General features: G+C 40.9%; 1 protein-coding gene across 2 annotated transcripts in view; it reads right to left on the reverse strand.

The window, feature by feature from the left end:
- Nucleotides 1-17,592, reverse strand: part of TRPM6 (transient receptor potential cation channel subfamily M member 6) — a 178,839-nt gene that overhangs the window by 41,355 nt on the left and 119,892 nt on the right. For both annotated transcript variants that reach the window (XM_089691080.1, XM_089691079.1), the window contains exons 26-28: nt 14,357-14,397; nt 8,628-8,653; nt 1,617-1,667 (exon numbers count right to left, since the gene is read on the reverse strand). In XM_089691080.1, the coding sequence (XP_089547206.1) occupies nt 1,617-1,667; nt 8,628-8,653; nt 14,357-14,397 (118 nt within the window). The remainder of the gene's footprint in view (nt 1-1,616; nt 1,668-8,627; nt 8,654-14,356; nt 14,398-17,592) is intronic.

Raw genomic sequence — 17,592 nt, forward strand, 5'->3', positions numbered from 1 at the left:
TTTTTTGTGAAGCCCTGCATGGTGAGAGTTGTTTGTACAGTTTGTTGGTATTTGTTGATGAAAGAGAAAATAAATTAATCAAAGCAAAAAAAAAACATTATGCACAATCTTGAGGCACCCCATTCTAAAATTTAAAAAATATATCTATAGCTTTACATGCCACAACAATTTCAACACATGGAGGACACTCAACATTAGAGAAAATGTATTCTTTCAAAGCAAATATACTTTTGCACACTTGTACTGACCAGTATTCCAGCATTTCTCTTCTCCATCAGTTTCTCTCCCTCACTCAGCTAATGTGCCCCAGTGCTGATGGAGGGGGACAGGGGAAGGGTAAACAAGGATGCTGTGCAGTCACCCAACATCCTCCTCATCAACCGATGATATTACTGGTTGTTAGGAAGCCAGAGGCTGGAAGATTTTAACAGTGCACAATGAAAACCTGTGGATTTGTGTAACTAAAAGGCAGGCTTGATCCACCTGCTGGCTTGTATACCATTTTGCGGCAATTTTAGGCATTTTGCCAAGGCACCCCTGAAGAAATCTGAAGGCACCACAGGGTGTCTGAGTACCCTAGTTAAAAAGGCTGATATATACATCTAGCCTTTCGCCATCCCTTTCTGATCACAACTTTTTCCCATTGAAAACAACTTAATAATTCCTTTACAGACTGATCTAAAAAAAAATTACGCTTAATAAATATATCATATTTAAAAATAACTTATAATGGTAAAGTGAATACATAATCTGTAAACAAAACAGTCCCATATCAAACAGTGATCCTTCTTTGTTTAGACCCTTTAAACACAGCTCCACAGTGTTCTTTTTAGTTATGCTGATATCCACCACTAAATGGTACGTAAAACTCACTAGAGAGATGAAACCTTTTGTTACAGAAGGTCAAATGTAGACCTAGTAGAACTCAAAAGTATAACTTGGCAACTATCAAACTGATGCTCGCATTAATCTTTTTTATAAATATTTTTTGATCCACATCAATAAATACAATACACTTCTTTTACCTGCTTTCTTTGAAATGAGGAAAAATTTGGGTCCTCACTGCACCACGCTGCATGAAAGCACAGCTTACATGAAATAAAGTTTTAGAACCTTACTTTATGCAATGGCAAGTGAAGCTTTTTTCTTGGCTTAGGCTTTTTCAGCTATGCATTAAAGATGGGCAATGGCCAAACAAGGGGATTAAATATAAAGCTTTCCCCATAGGTTCTGCAATTAGAGGCAAGGGAATGTCATAAAATAAATTTTAAATACATGAATTTTAGTAAAATTGAAATGTGGTAGTATTAAGTGGCTATTCTACATATAAATAGTGCCATGGAGTTATTGTGTAACAATTTTTTACATTTTCCATTCAGGGATGGAATGCATTCTTACTAAAATATATTGATTTCACTTTTCATGATAACCTCTCTTTAACCTGTTGCCTCAAGCAGTATGGTTCCAGCAAACCAGCAGTAAGCCTGGTAATCCCCTTAGTGCCATCAAGTCAAGCTAAGTCTTGAAGACATATGTTAACTTGGCACATAGGCTGCGAGGAGATTTAGTAGAAAACTTCTTCTAGCAAACTAACTTTTCTCCTTCCTTTGACTTACCTGAGTAATGATTGTTTAAATCTTGAGAGGCTTTTAAAGAAGTAGACATTTCTGCAATAAAATGAGTGAGAAAAGTCATTGTAATGGACTCATAATTTACGTATTGATTTACAGTGATAATGCTCTAGTGCTGTCCTCAGCAGCATATGAATAAGTAACATTTTCAAGACAGAGACAAAGCATTAAAATCTGCTTTTCCATGTCAATTTTATCATCTCTAATATTCCATTATCTCAGTAGCAATGGCAACAGAATTATGCTTTTGCATCTATTGTGTCCCTTCACATTTCCTGTAATGTAATGGTGCCCGAGCAGTTTTTGCAATTAGCAATAGTAGATAATAAAATTATTCAACATGGGAACATTGTATGCACCTCCCAGTTTTCTGAAATTATTTGGGGTTATCCAATGATAAACATTCTCATTTATAGCAAGAAAAGTAGGCTTAGATAAGAATAATTCATTTGCATACAAACAGGAAAACATGAGTATAAGGACACAGCTGAAAAGGATTTTAGTGGTATAATACCCCCTAGCTCCCAAATGTACCTCCTCTAGAATAAAGCCTCCCCAGATATATATATTATATATATACACACACAATTGTATACTGTTCTTTTGTGAATATAAAACAATAGTGCAATTATATTACAAGTCCATTCCACAACTACAGGGCCTAACAGGTCAGACAAATACATGCCTCAAAAGCCTCCTGAGCAAGGCAACATAATAATTTATCCTACCAGCAAGAGTCTTTGATAAATTAGGTTGAAATACTTCAAGAATATGTTTGAGAAAGCTATTGAAACAAATAGTACATCACCAGCATTCAGTTTTTTTAAGAATGGTACATTTTTAGGGCATAGAAGCAATGACCATAGAATCCAATCAGATATTAACTTAATTTCTTTAATTTGAACCAAGAGCATAAGGCATGAAATGTAATTGGTTGCCATAGTCCTTCCCTTCATTTCTTTTTACATGGCCCTTATTGTTGAGTATACTCTGGCCTCTGCTGCCACTTCTGTTATATTGTATATTACGATTGATATACTAGTGGTCTTATGAAATAGAAATCCTTTTTTATTCTGCATATTGTGACAGTGTGGCGATCTGTCACCCTGGATTCTCAACAAGGCAGGTTGAGGGACTCCAGGGTAAAGGTTTGATATGGAGGAAAGTGGCTTTTCACTTTCCTCCTTTGTTTGTAAGGTCCATTTTGGGAGCTGGAGCCTGGAGATTTCGAAGCGATTTGGGAGGGATGAAATCTCCAATCCTGGGACCAGGTTTTGGGAATGGCCAGGAGACTGATTGCACAGGTGTGTGCAGGCCTTTTCAGAGAGTCAGGAGGGCTCCACCCCAGCAGATAGGAGTCAGGAGGGCTCCACTTGGAAGACTGGAGTCAGGAGGGCTCCACCTGGAAGACTGGAGTCAGGAGGGCTCCACCAAGGAGAGGTGGAAGCCAAAAGCGGCAAGGAGCTGCTTGGTAGTAGCTATGTTCTAGTGGCCAGCTGTGTGCAAGAGCCATGGTTTTTGAAAGGGTCTGCAGGAGTCAGACGTAAGCCTGAAGAGGAAGGCCAGTGGAAGATTGTATATCTGAAAGAGCCAGGAGGCTGAATTTTTGTTTATGTGGATGATCGATACCCCTGTGTGGGAAACTTCTGTTTGAACTTTCATTTAAATAAAAGTGGGCTAAAAAAGGCCTTAAAAAAGCAAGCGAGTTGCTGTGTGCGTTTAAAAGCTCTACCACTTTGAAGCGAGTTCCCACATATGGTGGCGGATGCAGTGGGCAGAATTGGAGATCCCGGCGATTGAAGTAAGTTCATCAGTTATATGAACTGTGTTGGGTGCATATGTCTGCACTAGCTGTGTGTGCAGGTGAGGAGAACCTGCTAAAGAAAAGGACTTTGCCTTAAAGAGACAGTGTTCCATGCTGTTGCTGAACTGTGTAACACAGTGCTGTGTGCATGACTGCACAAAGATGGGGCGGTCAAAACAGAAAAAGGAGGCAATGTTTGCTGAAATGAGAGAGAGAGCCCTGTGGCTAGGGGGTTATATACCGCATGCCCCAGCCAAGCTGGGAAATTTAGATGTGGGTGAGGCTGCTGTGGACTGGTGCAAGCCGCACCTGGCAGCATTGAACCAACCTACAGAGGAAAGCAAGCGCAACCTTCAGTGCAAGGAGAGAGCTGCAGGATGTCCGTACCTGGGAGAGGGGCGTTGTTGCCCCTGGCAACGCTGCTGCCATTAAACCAGTAGCTGTTGTGAAAAATGTGAATGTGTCACGGCTTGAGAGTTGGTCCAGCAGAGAGAAGCCTATGCTATGTGCAAGGAGAGGGGCTGACCAGAGGCCAGGACCAAGAGTGAAGGCCCATAGCAACACAGAGGAGGCCAGTCGGGCTGTCTGTGTACGGGGGGCCATGTCGTACAAAGATCATGGCAAGTGGTATCAAGAGGAGCCAATACAGCGTGTTGGAAAGAGCCAGCAAAGTTCTTCTTGGAGAGTGCAATCTCCCATGGCGACCGGAGAAAAAGTAGTGCCTGGAAGGAGGAGCTGCATTGAAGATGTGGCTCAGTGTCCCAGCAAAGATAAGAGTGGAAATGTACCATGCCTGGAATGTGGTCAGTGGGGGCATGGGATCTTTTCCTGTCCCAGACTCTGGAATACCGCTGATACTGGGCAAATGTCTACAACATCAAGCCCAGATTCTTGTTTGAAAATGTTGGCGGCCGCCTCTGGCAACAGGGAGGAAGTTCCTGTTGGGCCTGCAGGGGGTGCCAGAGAGTCCATGGAGCCTATGAGGGCATCTGTTACTTCACCTTGGGGCAAGGGAAAAGTTGCCAAGGAAAGTGCAGTTGAGGATGCGTTTATGAGACGACGCACTCAAATGAAGATGGTGACACCTACTACTGTGGTGGGTAAGACTGTGTGTGATAAAACCATGGCTGGGACTGTCATGTTGAGAAGGACTGGTTATGAGACTGTCCATTCTGATGTAGGAGTGACCCCAGTTAGCTGGGCCACTGAAGGTGCTTTTGAGAGTGACTTTTCCCTGTGCAGTGCCTTGTACAGTGGGGAGTTAGGGGTTAAAGTAAAACCTGTGCCTGGTTCTCAAAAAGAAAGTGATGTCACTAATGTGTGCCAGTCACATGTTGGCAGTAGGCTAGTACAGCCCACAAGAGCTACAAATGCTAATGTTGTTGATGAGAAATGTACTGCTGTTGGAAAACCCTGAGCTCTTGCAGTGCAAAAGCTGTAATTAAAGATGGCTCATTTCCTATAGCAACTGGTGGTAAGACAGCACAGGTGTCCTTAGACATCTCCAGGGGTCTCCGTGTATTGGAGCCGGAGGTTGCCCGGGACAACTGCGATGTCACTCTGGTTGAGCAGAGTGGAACTGCACCTTGTAATAGGAGTGTGTTGGTGCAGTCTAACAATACTGAAAGTGTTCAGGTGAACATCGGGTTAATGCAGCCTGGCAAAAATGCAAGTGTGTGGGTAATTCAGGAAGCACCACCAGAGCAAAGTGGTGGATGTGAGGTATTGCAACCTGCAGTGGGAAAACAGGTGTTGCCCAAGTCTGATGTGATCCAGAGTGATTTGTGCAATGGATCTGCAACCAAGCCCGTCTATTCTTATGTGTCTCCTTGGGCGGATGGTTCGGTGCTGAGGAGCACTGACGAATTGAGCACATATACAATGGATTGGGATAGTTGGGGTAAAAGGCTAATCTCGTTGATAGATGAGGCTTTTATGCAAAAAAATAAGGTGGACCCTGTTTCTGCTGTGCCAGCAGGAGGATCTATAGAACAGCCTATAGATAAGGGTGTGTATACAGCAGAGACTTTGTCTGTGACCCACAAAAGTGATGTTGACATGGAGTGTCAAAATGATGTTGTCACTGGGAATGATCAGGGGCAGCTTGTGGATACTGAGTCTGAGACTTTGAGAGTGAGCCCAGCACATGGCAGCGCTCTGGTGGAGCACCAGGCTGTGGTTATCGCCAGATTGGAGGAGGTCCCTTTAAAAATTTCAACTTCTCAAGTCTCAGCAGGTGAGTCTCTCAGCGTTCCCAGTGCCCTAAATATGGTCAGGAAGGTCTTAGGTCTAGAGTCAAGTGGTTGGGTTGTAACCAAAGTATTAAAGGAGATGCTTGAGCTTTGGAATGTACAACCAATTTATACTGGGGTGTCTCCTCCACAGTCAGATGGTCTGGTACTGTGGAGTACCACTAGGTGGAGCACCGAACGGCTGGCTGTACAGATCAAAGGGAAACAAGAAAGTTGTTTATTTTGGAATTTGTTGATGGTGTTAAAAGTTGTATCAGGGTATGCTGCTGGACTACCTGTAAATGTATTTGAGAGAAGTCTTGGAGAAATGGAAAATGAGTCAAAAAAGGTTTCACCTCCTAACAGCCAGGTGGGAAGCATTTCTGCTGCTATGGTCCAGGATGGTGCTGGTCAGTTGTCAGTGAAGGGCGTGTTGACTGCACCAGTGGACAAACCACATGAGATGGAAGGGCCGAGCATGGACCAGAGAACAGCAGAGATCCGGACCAGGGCTCAAACAGATGTGCATAAAGAAATCAGGGTCATTGGGTCAAAAAGAGGTTTATGTAGCAGTTCTGATAAGACACCTGAAATACAGGGAGAAATGGTATGTGAAAACTGGCAAAATAGATCAAAAGAGAGCTCATCTGTACTGGGTTTGGATACAGATCCAAGTGGTGTAGGAAAAGTTAAAATGGTTGGACAGCCGCCTGCAGAGTGCATGACACCAGGTGAAGTGGCATTTTGTGAGGTTCACGTGGGTGATGGCTGCCCTATGGTGTGTGTGCCCTCTACAGACACTGTCCTAACAAATGCTGGAAAAGATATTGAAAGGTGTAATATTGACTGGAATATAACCGTTCATGGTAAACTGAATGCTGTGGTAATGAGTCATGCAGCTTTGATAGCTAAAGGTACAAGAAATCAGGGGGGTGGTCCTGGTACAAATACAGTAGAAATAGGTCATCTACAGCCTTGGGACAGTAATACTGAGAGAGGTATTAGGAAACCTGAGCACCTGAAGCAAAGGGGCAGAAAGGTCGATAGAAAGGCCAGGGGGACCCCATTAGGATTTCAAGAAAGAAAGTGTTTATGGAAGTGCACCCGGAAAAAGAGTCGGGAAGGTCTGAGTAGAGCCCATAGCAGAGTGACAATGGGGCTTGGGGAGAGACACCAAAGGAATCATTGGGTAGAGTTTGCCTTTAGGAAAGGTATAGTCAGACCAGATTGGACCCCTGTAAGTGAGAGCTGGCACAGAGGTGCCAGAAGGTATAAGTTGTGTGTTCTGCCCCCTACGGGGTAAAAACAAAGGGGGGGATATGTGACAGTGTGGCAATCTGTCACCCTGGATTCTCAACAAGGCAGGTTGAGGGGCTCCAGGGTAAAGGTTTGATATGGAGGAAAGTGGCTTTTCACTTTCCTCCTTTGTTTGTAAGGTCCATTTTGGGAGCTGGAGCCTGGAGATTTCGAAGCGATTTGGGAGGGATGAAATCTCCAATCCTGGGACCAGGTTTTGGGAATGGCCAGGAGACTGATTGCACAGGTGTGTGCAGGCCTTTTCAGAGAGTCAGGAGGGCTCCACCTGGAAGACTGGAGTCAGGAGGGCTCCACCAAGGAGAGGTGGAAGCCAAAAGCGGGCAAGGAGCTGCTTGGTAGTAGCTATGTGCTAGTGGCCAGCTGTGTGCAAGAGCCATGGTTTTTGAAAGGGTCTGCAGGAGTCTGACGTAAGCCTGAAGAGGAAGGCCAGTGGAAGATTGTATATCTGAAAGAGCCAGGAGGCAGAATTTTTGTTTATGTGGATGATCGATACCCCTGTGTGGGAAACTTCTGTTTTGAACTTTCATTTAAATAAAAGTGGGCTAAAAAAGGCCTTAAAAAGCAAGCGAGTTGCTGTGTGCGTTTAAAAGCTCTACCACTTTGAAGCGAGTTCCCACAATATTTATAACTAAAAATTATGGTATTAAATGAACATGAGTATGGTTTACTGAAGGAAAAACGTGATGGTCTTAAAACGCAATCAAATATTATATGCCTGCAGACATAACAAGCCAATCAAATATCATAGAACTACACTATCTTGAAACAAACAATGCATTAACATGCAAGCTCATGTTTCAAGAGTAGGTGGGAAATGCCAATCAGGGAAATCATATCTTTTCCTGAGATAAGACTGCCACAAGGTGTTTGTTGATGAATTAGAGTTACATTTCCTTACTTCATTAAAGTACATATCCTCTCAAAGAATCCAGTGTTTACCAAGTTTCCACTAATGTGGTCCACGTCATTTTGATGTGGTTACATTTACTATTGCTATTCCCTGTGTGTGAATATCTTCTAAACAAATTTATTATGGTTTTAAAAAGACTCTGTAATTGGTATAGCCTAGAAGGCCTAGTGGGCCAAATGATCTTGGGTGGGTGAAACCAAGATCAAGAACATGGGGACATGACCTCAAACTAACTGGAGGGAAGTTCAAAACTAATCTTAGAAAGTATTATTTTACTGAAAGACTAGTTGATGCTTGGAGCAGACTTCCAGCAGAGGTAGTGAGGCAGTAAACGGTAAGTGGCTTTAAACATGCTTGGGACAAACTTAGATGTATACTCATACAAAAAAAATACAGAAAATATATATGTAAAAAATGTACAGACTTGATGGACCACTTGGTCTTTTTTTGTCATTAATTTTCTATGTGTCTATGTTCTATGTAGAACTGCTACAGGTATAAAAAAAAAACAAAAAACAAAAAAAAAAAAACATGCCAGCGCACCCTCCATTTTCAGAAAGAAGGATCAGCAACATTGTCAGAAGGAGGAATCAGCAATGGCTCCCCCAGTGTTTATATCACACTGTATTTGTTGGGCATATGTTTATGTGAATACACAGGCTTAAAAAAATGCAAACTTTAGTGTTAGATTAAATAAACTCTTATTCAAACTCATAGGTTTTAATGACACTTACTTTTAACTATATCCGAATTTCTGAACCTGGAATGAAAGCAAAATACACGTATTAAATTATACCAAATATTAACACTGTAACCAGAGTCCATGGTGTTGACATGGTAAAGTCATGATGTATGTGTTTATTATGCCCTATTTGCCTAGTTTAACAATTATTTTAATTCACAAAGCTTTAAACATACTTTGGATCAGAAATAACTCCTCTGGTATTGTATATGTTTTTGCTGTATTTGTGTATGTTTTTGTGGCAATACCAAGCTCTAGTGAAAAGAATGAGGAGATGCAAGGGGGCAAGAACAATATCCACAAGAGTAAATTATCTAAGGACCCTTGTAGATGAACTTAATGAGGTTAAAAGTAACGAAGAAGTTCAGCTCTCCAGAGAAATAATTATCTACTTGCTTAAGATGATGAGGTCTATGTTGGGTCCTTCAAAATAGAAAGCCATTGTGATTACGGGTTTAATGAATCCGGTGGTTTCCCTCCATAGGAAAATGCTACATTCCAGCAGGTTTGTAGAAAATGAATAGGGAGATTGAGCAGTTCTAAATCTATTTTAGAGATGATGCTATAGGCCTCTTACACGTGGCCATAAAGAACAGTGTATGGGTGTACAGTGTAACATTTTATCAGGTGGTGTGGCCCCCGGAAGCCACGGCTGCAGTGTATTTTTGCCCATAGGAATGCATTACTAAAACTGTACTGCACGCTTAACTGTTGGCACCACCATTTATTTGTGCACACATATCTTTGTGGTGGTAACTGCCCAATTAAATGAAGTGATCTGCATTTCAGTCAAGCACTTTTGGATGTACGATGCACTGTACAGTTGAAAAATAAAGGGTGGATCATTATTCAATAAAGAGGGTTATAATTATTTTATTATATTTTATTTAATCTTGTTATAAAACATGGAGATATTTAGTCTCCTTGTATTACAGTGAAGTATTTGAAAGTCTAGAGGTCTCCCAAGCTCACAAAAGTATACCGAGATAGCAGAAAGCAATGTCTCTTGTAATTAATGAGGTGCTGCTTTTGCAAATTCTTAAGTATGTGATTTTTTTATTACAAAATAATTATGTTTGGCTGGGTACTACATGACAACCATTCACAATTGTAGTTTAAAAGCCTTCATTTTTGAGCAGATGGTCAGATCCTTGGAACTCCTGCCCTACTAATAATACTATACTGAGAGTGGTGTGCTTCCCCTCTCTCCTCTTTCTTATTGTTTTATATCCATTGGAGTATTCTTAAGAAGCTGCCATCAGTTCATGTCTCCACACCTATTTACAGTGGTTTTTGCTTTTATTATCAGATAACATGGATAGACCATAAAAGAGAATATGGTATGCTATTAAGTATTAAGAAATCCATGAATTCACAAATATTCGCTAAAGTATAAAAATATGATCAGTGATAACTCAAAGCACTATAAACAATATTAAAATATTTCTAACTTACTGCTAGAGATGATTAGACATTGCTATTTTGCAGCATGTAATAATTTACATCTAATTGTGTATAACAATCAGCCTACTTAAGATATCAAGTCATTAATAATCTGCACGTAAGCTATTTCGAACTACAAATCAGGAGCGCACATGTGAAAAGTTAAAAAAGACAGAAATTTGACTCAGCCTTTGAAAGACTGACAAAAAAAATTTCAGAACATAAACCAGTATAAACATTCATAGATGCAAACATTATATGCTCTGCAAGATAAATGCCCTCAGGATGTTTGTCATTTTATGAAAACTCAGATGCATGTCAATGCACGATTCTATTTCAGGTAGAGTTATTGTCCCACAAACAGAGAATAAGATACAGCGAAATGCCTCCAAGCACCTCAAGGGTTTAGAGTACGCAGTTGAGAGACTATTTTTCTGCAGTCAGTCCTAACAAATATAACGTGGATCCTGAAAGGATTTTTTTCCTTATCTGACATACACTGTATGTGCAATATAGTTTGTAGATTTACTTTCACAAATCCTCATATTTATTTAAGAAACATAGCACATAACACAAGTTATTTGTTGTCGATGATTAGTTTACGGGCAGCACAGTAGCTAAGTGGTTAGCACTTCCACCTGGCAGTACTAGGGTCGTTGGTTTGAATCCCAACCATGACACCACCTGCCTGGCGTTTGCATGTTCTCCCTGTGCCTGCGTGGGTTTCCTCCAGGTACTCTGGTTTCCTCTCACACTCCAAAGACATGCTGGTAGGTTAATTGGTTTCTGTCTAAATTGGCCCTAGTATGTGTATGTATGAATGTGAATTAGACTGTACACCCCTTGAGGGTTAGGGACTGATGTGAATGTACAATATGTATGTAAAGTGCTGCATAAATTGACAGCACTATATAAGTACCTGAAATAAACAAATAAATAAAAAAAATAAATAAATAAAATACCAGATTCTACTTCAACCCTTTTTCAGAACCAGATGCAGGAAGAAGAGGAATTTTGCTCTTCCAGAGCCTGAAAGGCTGGCATTTATCTTGAGGATCCTCCAAATTACTGGAAGTAGGGACTTTCTTGACTTCAGAGCCAGATTTCTGAGCCACCAAGAAAGGGATAATCTTATCCTCAGTGACAAAAGTTGTACTGCAGCAGTCTCGAGTGAAACTGGGCAGCTGGAAGCGTCTCAGAGGAGGCTAGCCTCAAGTCTGGGAATTTCATGCAGAAGCGTTGAGTCACACTCCTAGACCTGAGATGACAAATTTGACTGGAGAGTCTGAGGTTTCTGCTGTGGAGGGAACATTCTAGGCTGAGCTATGTCCAGGACTAGACCCAGATGAATGGGAATGGTGAACAGGTTGTAGTAAAATGCATAAAACCATTCTGCCACAGTGCCTGTGGCAATAACACCTAAATCCAGAAGACCTGAGAAGGCCTAATGGAGATCTGCTAATCTCTGAAATGACACAGGTAGGAGGTGAGAAACCAAGAAGGAAACAGGGAGTAAAACTGCAGTTTATAGCCTTGGGATACCTCCTCTGGAAAGTAGGAGAGTACCTTTTGCTGAGGAAGGCTTGGCTAACCAACATCTGAATCTGAATCAGATGAAGGGACGCCTCCTGCAAGGCAGGTGAACTGTCAACAAACAAGTACAGTCTCAGGGGTGTCAACCTGATGCACAAGACAAGGACAGAGGAAATCACCACTAAGATGCAATGACTCCATCCGAAGAAATACTGAGCACCAAAACCCCACCAAACCCCACCAAAAACAGGTAGAATAACATAATAACCTTAACCAGTGATCATGGCAAAGAGGAACATGAAATCATGAAGTCATTTTAGATTGCAGAAGGAGGAATCAACTTCAATACTTGATCAAACAGAAAGGATATAGGCTTGAGGAAAGCCCGTGGGAACCAGAGTCCAACGTTCATGCCAGAGAACCAATTCAGGATTTTTGTCGTAACCACCCCAAGAAACTTGCCCAGTTGGGCATCTGGAGGCTGCACGTAAGAATGAGGCATTGTCAAGAAAGACATTGTGTGCCCAGGTGCATACTGTATGTGTGAGCAAGCACAAATTTACATTGAGCCATGCACGAACATGTGATTGTGTGCATATGTGAGCATGCCTGCATGCATGCCCACCAATAAAACAAGCGTCAAGAGGGCTATTTAAGCAGAACTAGTGTACTGCATCCTTGCCATATGGTCTATAACGTTTCCTGTATATCTGCTACCCGTTTCTGCAGCTGACCTCCTGCTGCTCACCCAAACTGCCTCTGACTATGTAGGAACTCTGTCTGCACTGACCCCTGGCTTGTCTCTGGTATATGCTTCTGCCTGATCTGCCTCACAGTTACTGACCCTGGCCTGGACTCTGACTACTCTTCTGTCTTCTTTTTGCACCTGACCTATTCACAAGTTACCGATCTGGCTTGCCTGACTCACTCTCTCTCTGCTCAGAACCTGTGCCTGCCAACTTGTACCCAGCTACTTAACAATGTGCCATTGCCTGCTGTCTGTCTGCCAATGACCTGTTGGCCTCTATCACACACTCCACAGCCTGTCATCTCTACTGCTCAACAATCACAGCCCAGCCTGTATCTGGAAATGCACAGATTAGTCTTCTGTACCACCATGAGAACTGCCAAGTAGTCATGCCACTCCATGCTCTGGTGCCTACTGTTACCTTACCAGGACTTTGAGCTGGAGGTGTAAGAGACCCCTACCTCTCCACATCAAGCTCCACCACCAGGTACACGACCGGGACTCTCCAATAATGTCACTTCTAAAAAGAAGAACTGCAACTAGGCATAACGTGAGGAAAGGCCTCAGGTACTCACAAACGTGTGCAGCTGGATTTCAGGCAGCTGGAGATGACAAAGTCATTGTAGGTGGGTAATGGAAACAAATCAGAAGCTCGAAATCCAAGCAGTGCCGCATGAGCAGCAGCAGGGGGTGAGGCTTCAACAAGGCTGAATGATGAGACAGAGAGCATGAACCAATGTGCATATCTCTATCCAGCAGATGACATCAGCACTCGGTCCTTCAGCTTTAATCCTACTGTGGTAAAAACAGCAGTGGTAGGAGATTTAAGAGTACTCAGCTATGTAATAGAGGTAGTTCCTGGTGTCCAAAGGTTGCTTCCATGCTAACCCTACAATATTCACTCCAGCAGGGGCGAACTGACCACTCATGGGGCCCCCGAGCAATAGGGGATCATGGGGCCCCTGTGTCCTTGCCTAAACTCAAAAAAACCTATGAAAAAGGTACCAAATGGTCAGTCCGCCCCTGCACTCCAGTGAGGTCTAAGCATGATATTACAAAAGTCAGTCTGAGGACAACATCCCCAGATAGCTGATAGATAGATAGATAGATAGATAGATAGATAGATAGATAGATAGATAGATAGATAGGACACTAGCACAAAAACTGAAGCTTGCAGGTAGAAGGAGGGGTTATCCTGGGGTGGCCTACTTTTTTTTGCCACTGTTCAATTCTCATGTAGTCAGCAGTTTAACCTGACTTTGTGTTTCTCAGTGGACTCCAATAAACATATTTTACAGTGTACGAAAATCCATTTTTTCTGTACCTAATTAAAATGCTCTTAGTCTGAAACAAGAAAACTAATGCAGCCACCACATCTACGCACTACTAAGCTGCAGTATATTATATTTGTGTTCCTTAGTTATCCTTTAACAACTATGATCTGCAGAATCCTTGTGCCTTGAGGCAGCAGTATAACCTCATTCATTTTATTTTGGAGTTTGGATATACTTTAGATTTCATTATGGAGAAATGAATACACCGACAGCAAATATATTACTGATTTGTATGATTTGTTTACTGCTTTTCTTTAAAATATTACAATTTTCATTTTAACTTATGCAATTTTAAAATGTTTTTGAAAATAAAGTGATAAAATAATTTATGTGATGCTATATGACTCATACTTTACAGAACACTGTTTTGTTTCTTTTTCCATGTACAAGCATAATCTTTCCTCAACAAAGCCTTTGACTTGCTATACATTTGTTACATAATCAAACATGAAACATTCTCTCTTATAGCACAATGGATTATTATTAATAACATTAATGCTTTAAAAAGGTTAATATTTTCCTATAGCTAGAGTGTGTAGGTACGTTCTCAGTTGTGGGAGTCAACTGCGTAAATACAACACTAATAGAAAATAAGAGTGTGGCAAGTCCTTTTATGACACACAGAAACAAAACCAGACATTTGGTGGTGATTATCGTACTTACAAAGAACTCCTCCTCAGATGAGCAGTACTATTGTGCAGCCCCTAAACCAAAGACATAACACAAATCATTATATAGAGCTGGGATAAAAGCCAGCAAGCTATTATCAAACAGATTACCTTTTTACACTAATTGGTAAGATTTATGTAACAGTTGTAAAAATGAAAAAGAAAAAAAAAACATTCACTACTTTCCAGTACAGTGCATTAAAACCTAAAGTCATTATTATAACACTTTCAACCTATAACATACTTTTACGTGTTTATTCACACAAAAATACATGTATTTAGGGGGGCTATTCTGATATGCTTTTTAGACCTATTGCAATTTTATGACGCTTTACTTGCCTTGCTGCTCTGAAATGATATAACTCAGTACTGCCTGCTTGCATTTTCATTGCCCTTACAGACCAAACATCCAGAGAGTCCAATCTTTAATAGAAGAGAGGAGGGACTGGGCTCCAAATACAAGTCACTAAGCTAGGTGACTAATTTGACAACACTGCCGACCATATTGTTATGTTTCACATCACTCTCATATGCCTTTAAGTGTTTTCTATATTTTGTAACTGATCCTCCTTTTCCTTTGGTTTAGTTAATGCTGTAGCCCACCCTTTTTTCCAGAAATGCATTTCAGCTCTAGCTTCATGTCATGAAGCAGGACACATTATGATCTTTTGACCTATCAGATGTTCATTGTTGTAAGATTCTCTCAGTTTATGGAATAAACTTCAAAAGATCTACAAGATATCATCTTGATTGAGTCACCGACTGTGGTATTCAACTGAGATTGCAGTTATCGTTATCTCATCAAAACTGTAAGTTACAGAGATCACACTTTCAATGCTTAGATTGGAGAGACAGAACACCACATAGTGAAAATCTGTAATTATGTATTTATTTATTACAGATACTTATATACTACTGTCAATTTTTATGCAGCTCTTTAAATATATTTAGTACATTCACATCAGAATTTAAGCCCCCAACATAATACCTGCTGATTGCAAGTAATGTAGAAAGTAAAGTAGAAATATTCATATTTTACACTTAAATCAGTTTTAAACCCAAAAGCAGACATTTATTATATTGCAGTTCACCAATTCTTAGCTGTAATGGCTGCATTACTTTTCTTTTTTAGGATGTATTTCTTTTATTTTCACCTGGTGATCCATCAAGTAATTCTGTCATAGATCTGCACATGTAGCAGTTGGAGGGTTGAGACAAAGCATTTACCACTGACAGGGGTGCGTAAAATGGTCAGCTTGTATTTATTTATGTAAAACCCTTATCCCAAAAAGAACACAACACCCCCCTCCCTCCAGACTGACAATGGTGCTGTCAAATGATGTCTCTGTTTCTCCTTCATCCATAGTGGAGGCAATCTCATATAGGAGGTGTGTTACCGGCCAGATCACCAGGTGAAACCAGAAAGGGTAATACCCTACAAAAAGAAAGCTAATGCAGCCACCACATCTAATGATTGGTGAGCTGCAATATATTAGGTTTTTGGTTTTGGATTTAATACTGTTTTTAATTCTAACTGCAAATAATTTTTTTTCTTCATAGCTTTGATATTGGGGGTGGGGGTAAATTTATCTGTGTTAATTTCTATGGAGTGGAGTGATTTCGGCAAAATTACTAATTCTATCATTTTTTTCTTTATTTATGGAAGTAAAGCTTATGTATCTTGTCTGAATCCCAGTTGCACCTTCAATATATCCATCTATGTATTTATGCACAGTAAATAAGCGTTTGTTGCCCCTTGCTATGGGGGCATTTGAGCAGGCTTGCACTCCTGTGAACGTACATAATTGCTGTGTGAGCCAATGAGGAGAGAGAGACCTGGGAGAGCCACGGATCGGCATTGCTGGATCGAGATAGGGCTCAGGTATTTATAAGGGGGGGGGGGGGAGCTGCACCCAGAAGGTGTTATACCTAATGTATATAATGTATTAAGGTAAAAAAAAAAAAACATTCTGTCTTTAGAACCACTTTGAGCATCATGGGAATCACAGACTCCGGAATATCCTCTCCACTAGAATCAGTGCTAACCAGGGAAATAGGTTGGCTTTTTTTGGTTTGACATGTGTTGTATCCATTTACTCCATACAACCTCAAATTTTATATTTTGCAAAACAAAATTTGTAGCATATTATGTTTTTGTGCACTACAATTAATGTTAGTGTAATTTTAGGGTATTATTTAGTGAAAATAATGGGTCTGATAAACATGTGTGCTAAACATGTGACATAAAAAATTGCAAGTTCCACCATTATATTCCCCAAGGTCTCAGATTTTTAAAAAATCTATAAATAATGTCTGGGGGTTTTAAATAAACTTCAGGCCTAAAATGTGCATTTTAACACATGTGCAAAAAAAAAAGTCTCCAGAAGAAAAAGATTTAAAGCCAGCGACCTTTAAGCAGGTCAGCAAAATATTCCCTGGGACAGTAGATATGAACAGTCTGATATGGCTCTTTCTGTGTCTGCCAGTAGTGTTATCAGACCAGCATTTTGTATCCACCTGGGCCAATCTAGAGTAGTGGGGACTATTGGAATTGCCTCTATCTCTGCACACAGGGAAAGAATAACTTTGAGGCAAGGGAAGGTATAGACCAGGGTCTACTGATCCCAAAGTCCACATCTGGCATTCCCCACCTGTGACACAGGTCACACCTTCAGGTGTAGAAACAACTGTCTCAGGTCTAGGTGCTGCCTCCTGAAAAAGTCTGCTGCCAATAGTCTATGGGATGTACATGGCTGACAAGGCTAGAATGTGAAATTCTGATCAGAAAATTGTGACCTCTGGTTCCTCCCTGATATTTAGTGTATCAGAGAGGCCTCCAACAGATTAGTCAAAAACTGAAGGGACAACAAATCCACAATAAGCTACAAAGCTAAAAAAACAGGGATATCCTGGTCTTTGGAGTTGTGCTGGAGACATCTGGAGTAAGATTGGCTCAATAGTCCCATTCAAAGAGTTCTTCCTCTGGGAAAGATGAGTACTCTTATCACCAGTAACATATCCTTAAAGTGGTATTAAACACAAACCAAAAATGTAATATATTGCAGTTTACAAATCAATTGATGTGGTGGCTGCATTCTTTTTCTTAGTTTTCTTAATTTAGTTTTTTGGCTTTTTTCCCCTCTTTTCGCCTGGTTACCTGGCCAGTAACTCGCCTCCTGTATTAGAGTTCCCTCACTCTGAATGAAGGAGCACAGGGGCACCTTTGGACAA

Source organism: Staurois parvus, unplaced genomic scaffold (genome assembly GCF_062004578.1).
Source record: "Staurois parvus isolate SC_StPar_1 unplaced genomic scaffold, SC_StPar_1.0 ptg000549l, whole genome shotgun sequence".
Taxonomy (NCBI): Eukaryota; Metazoa; Chordata; class Amphibia; order Anura; family Ranidae; genus Staurois; species Staurois parvus.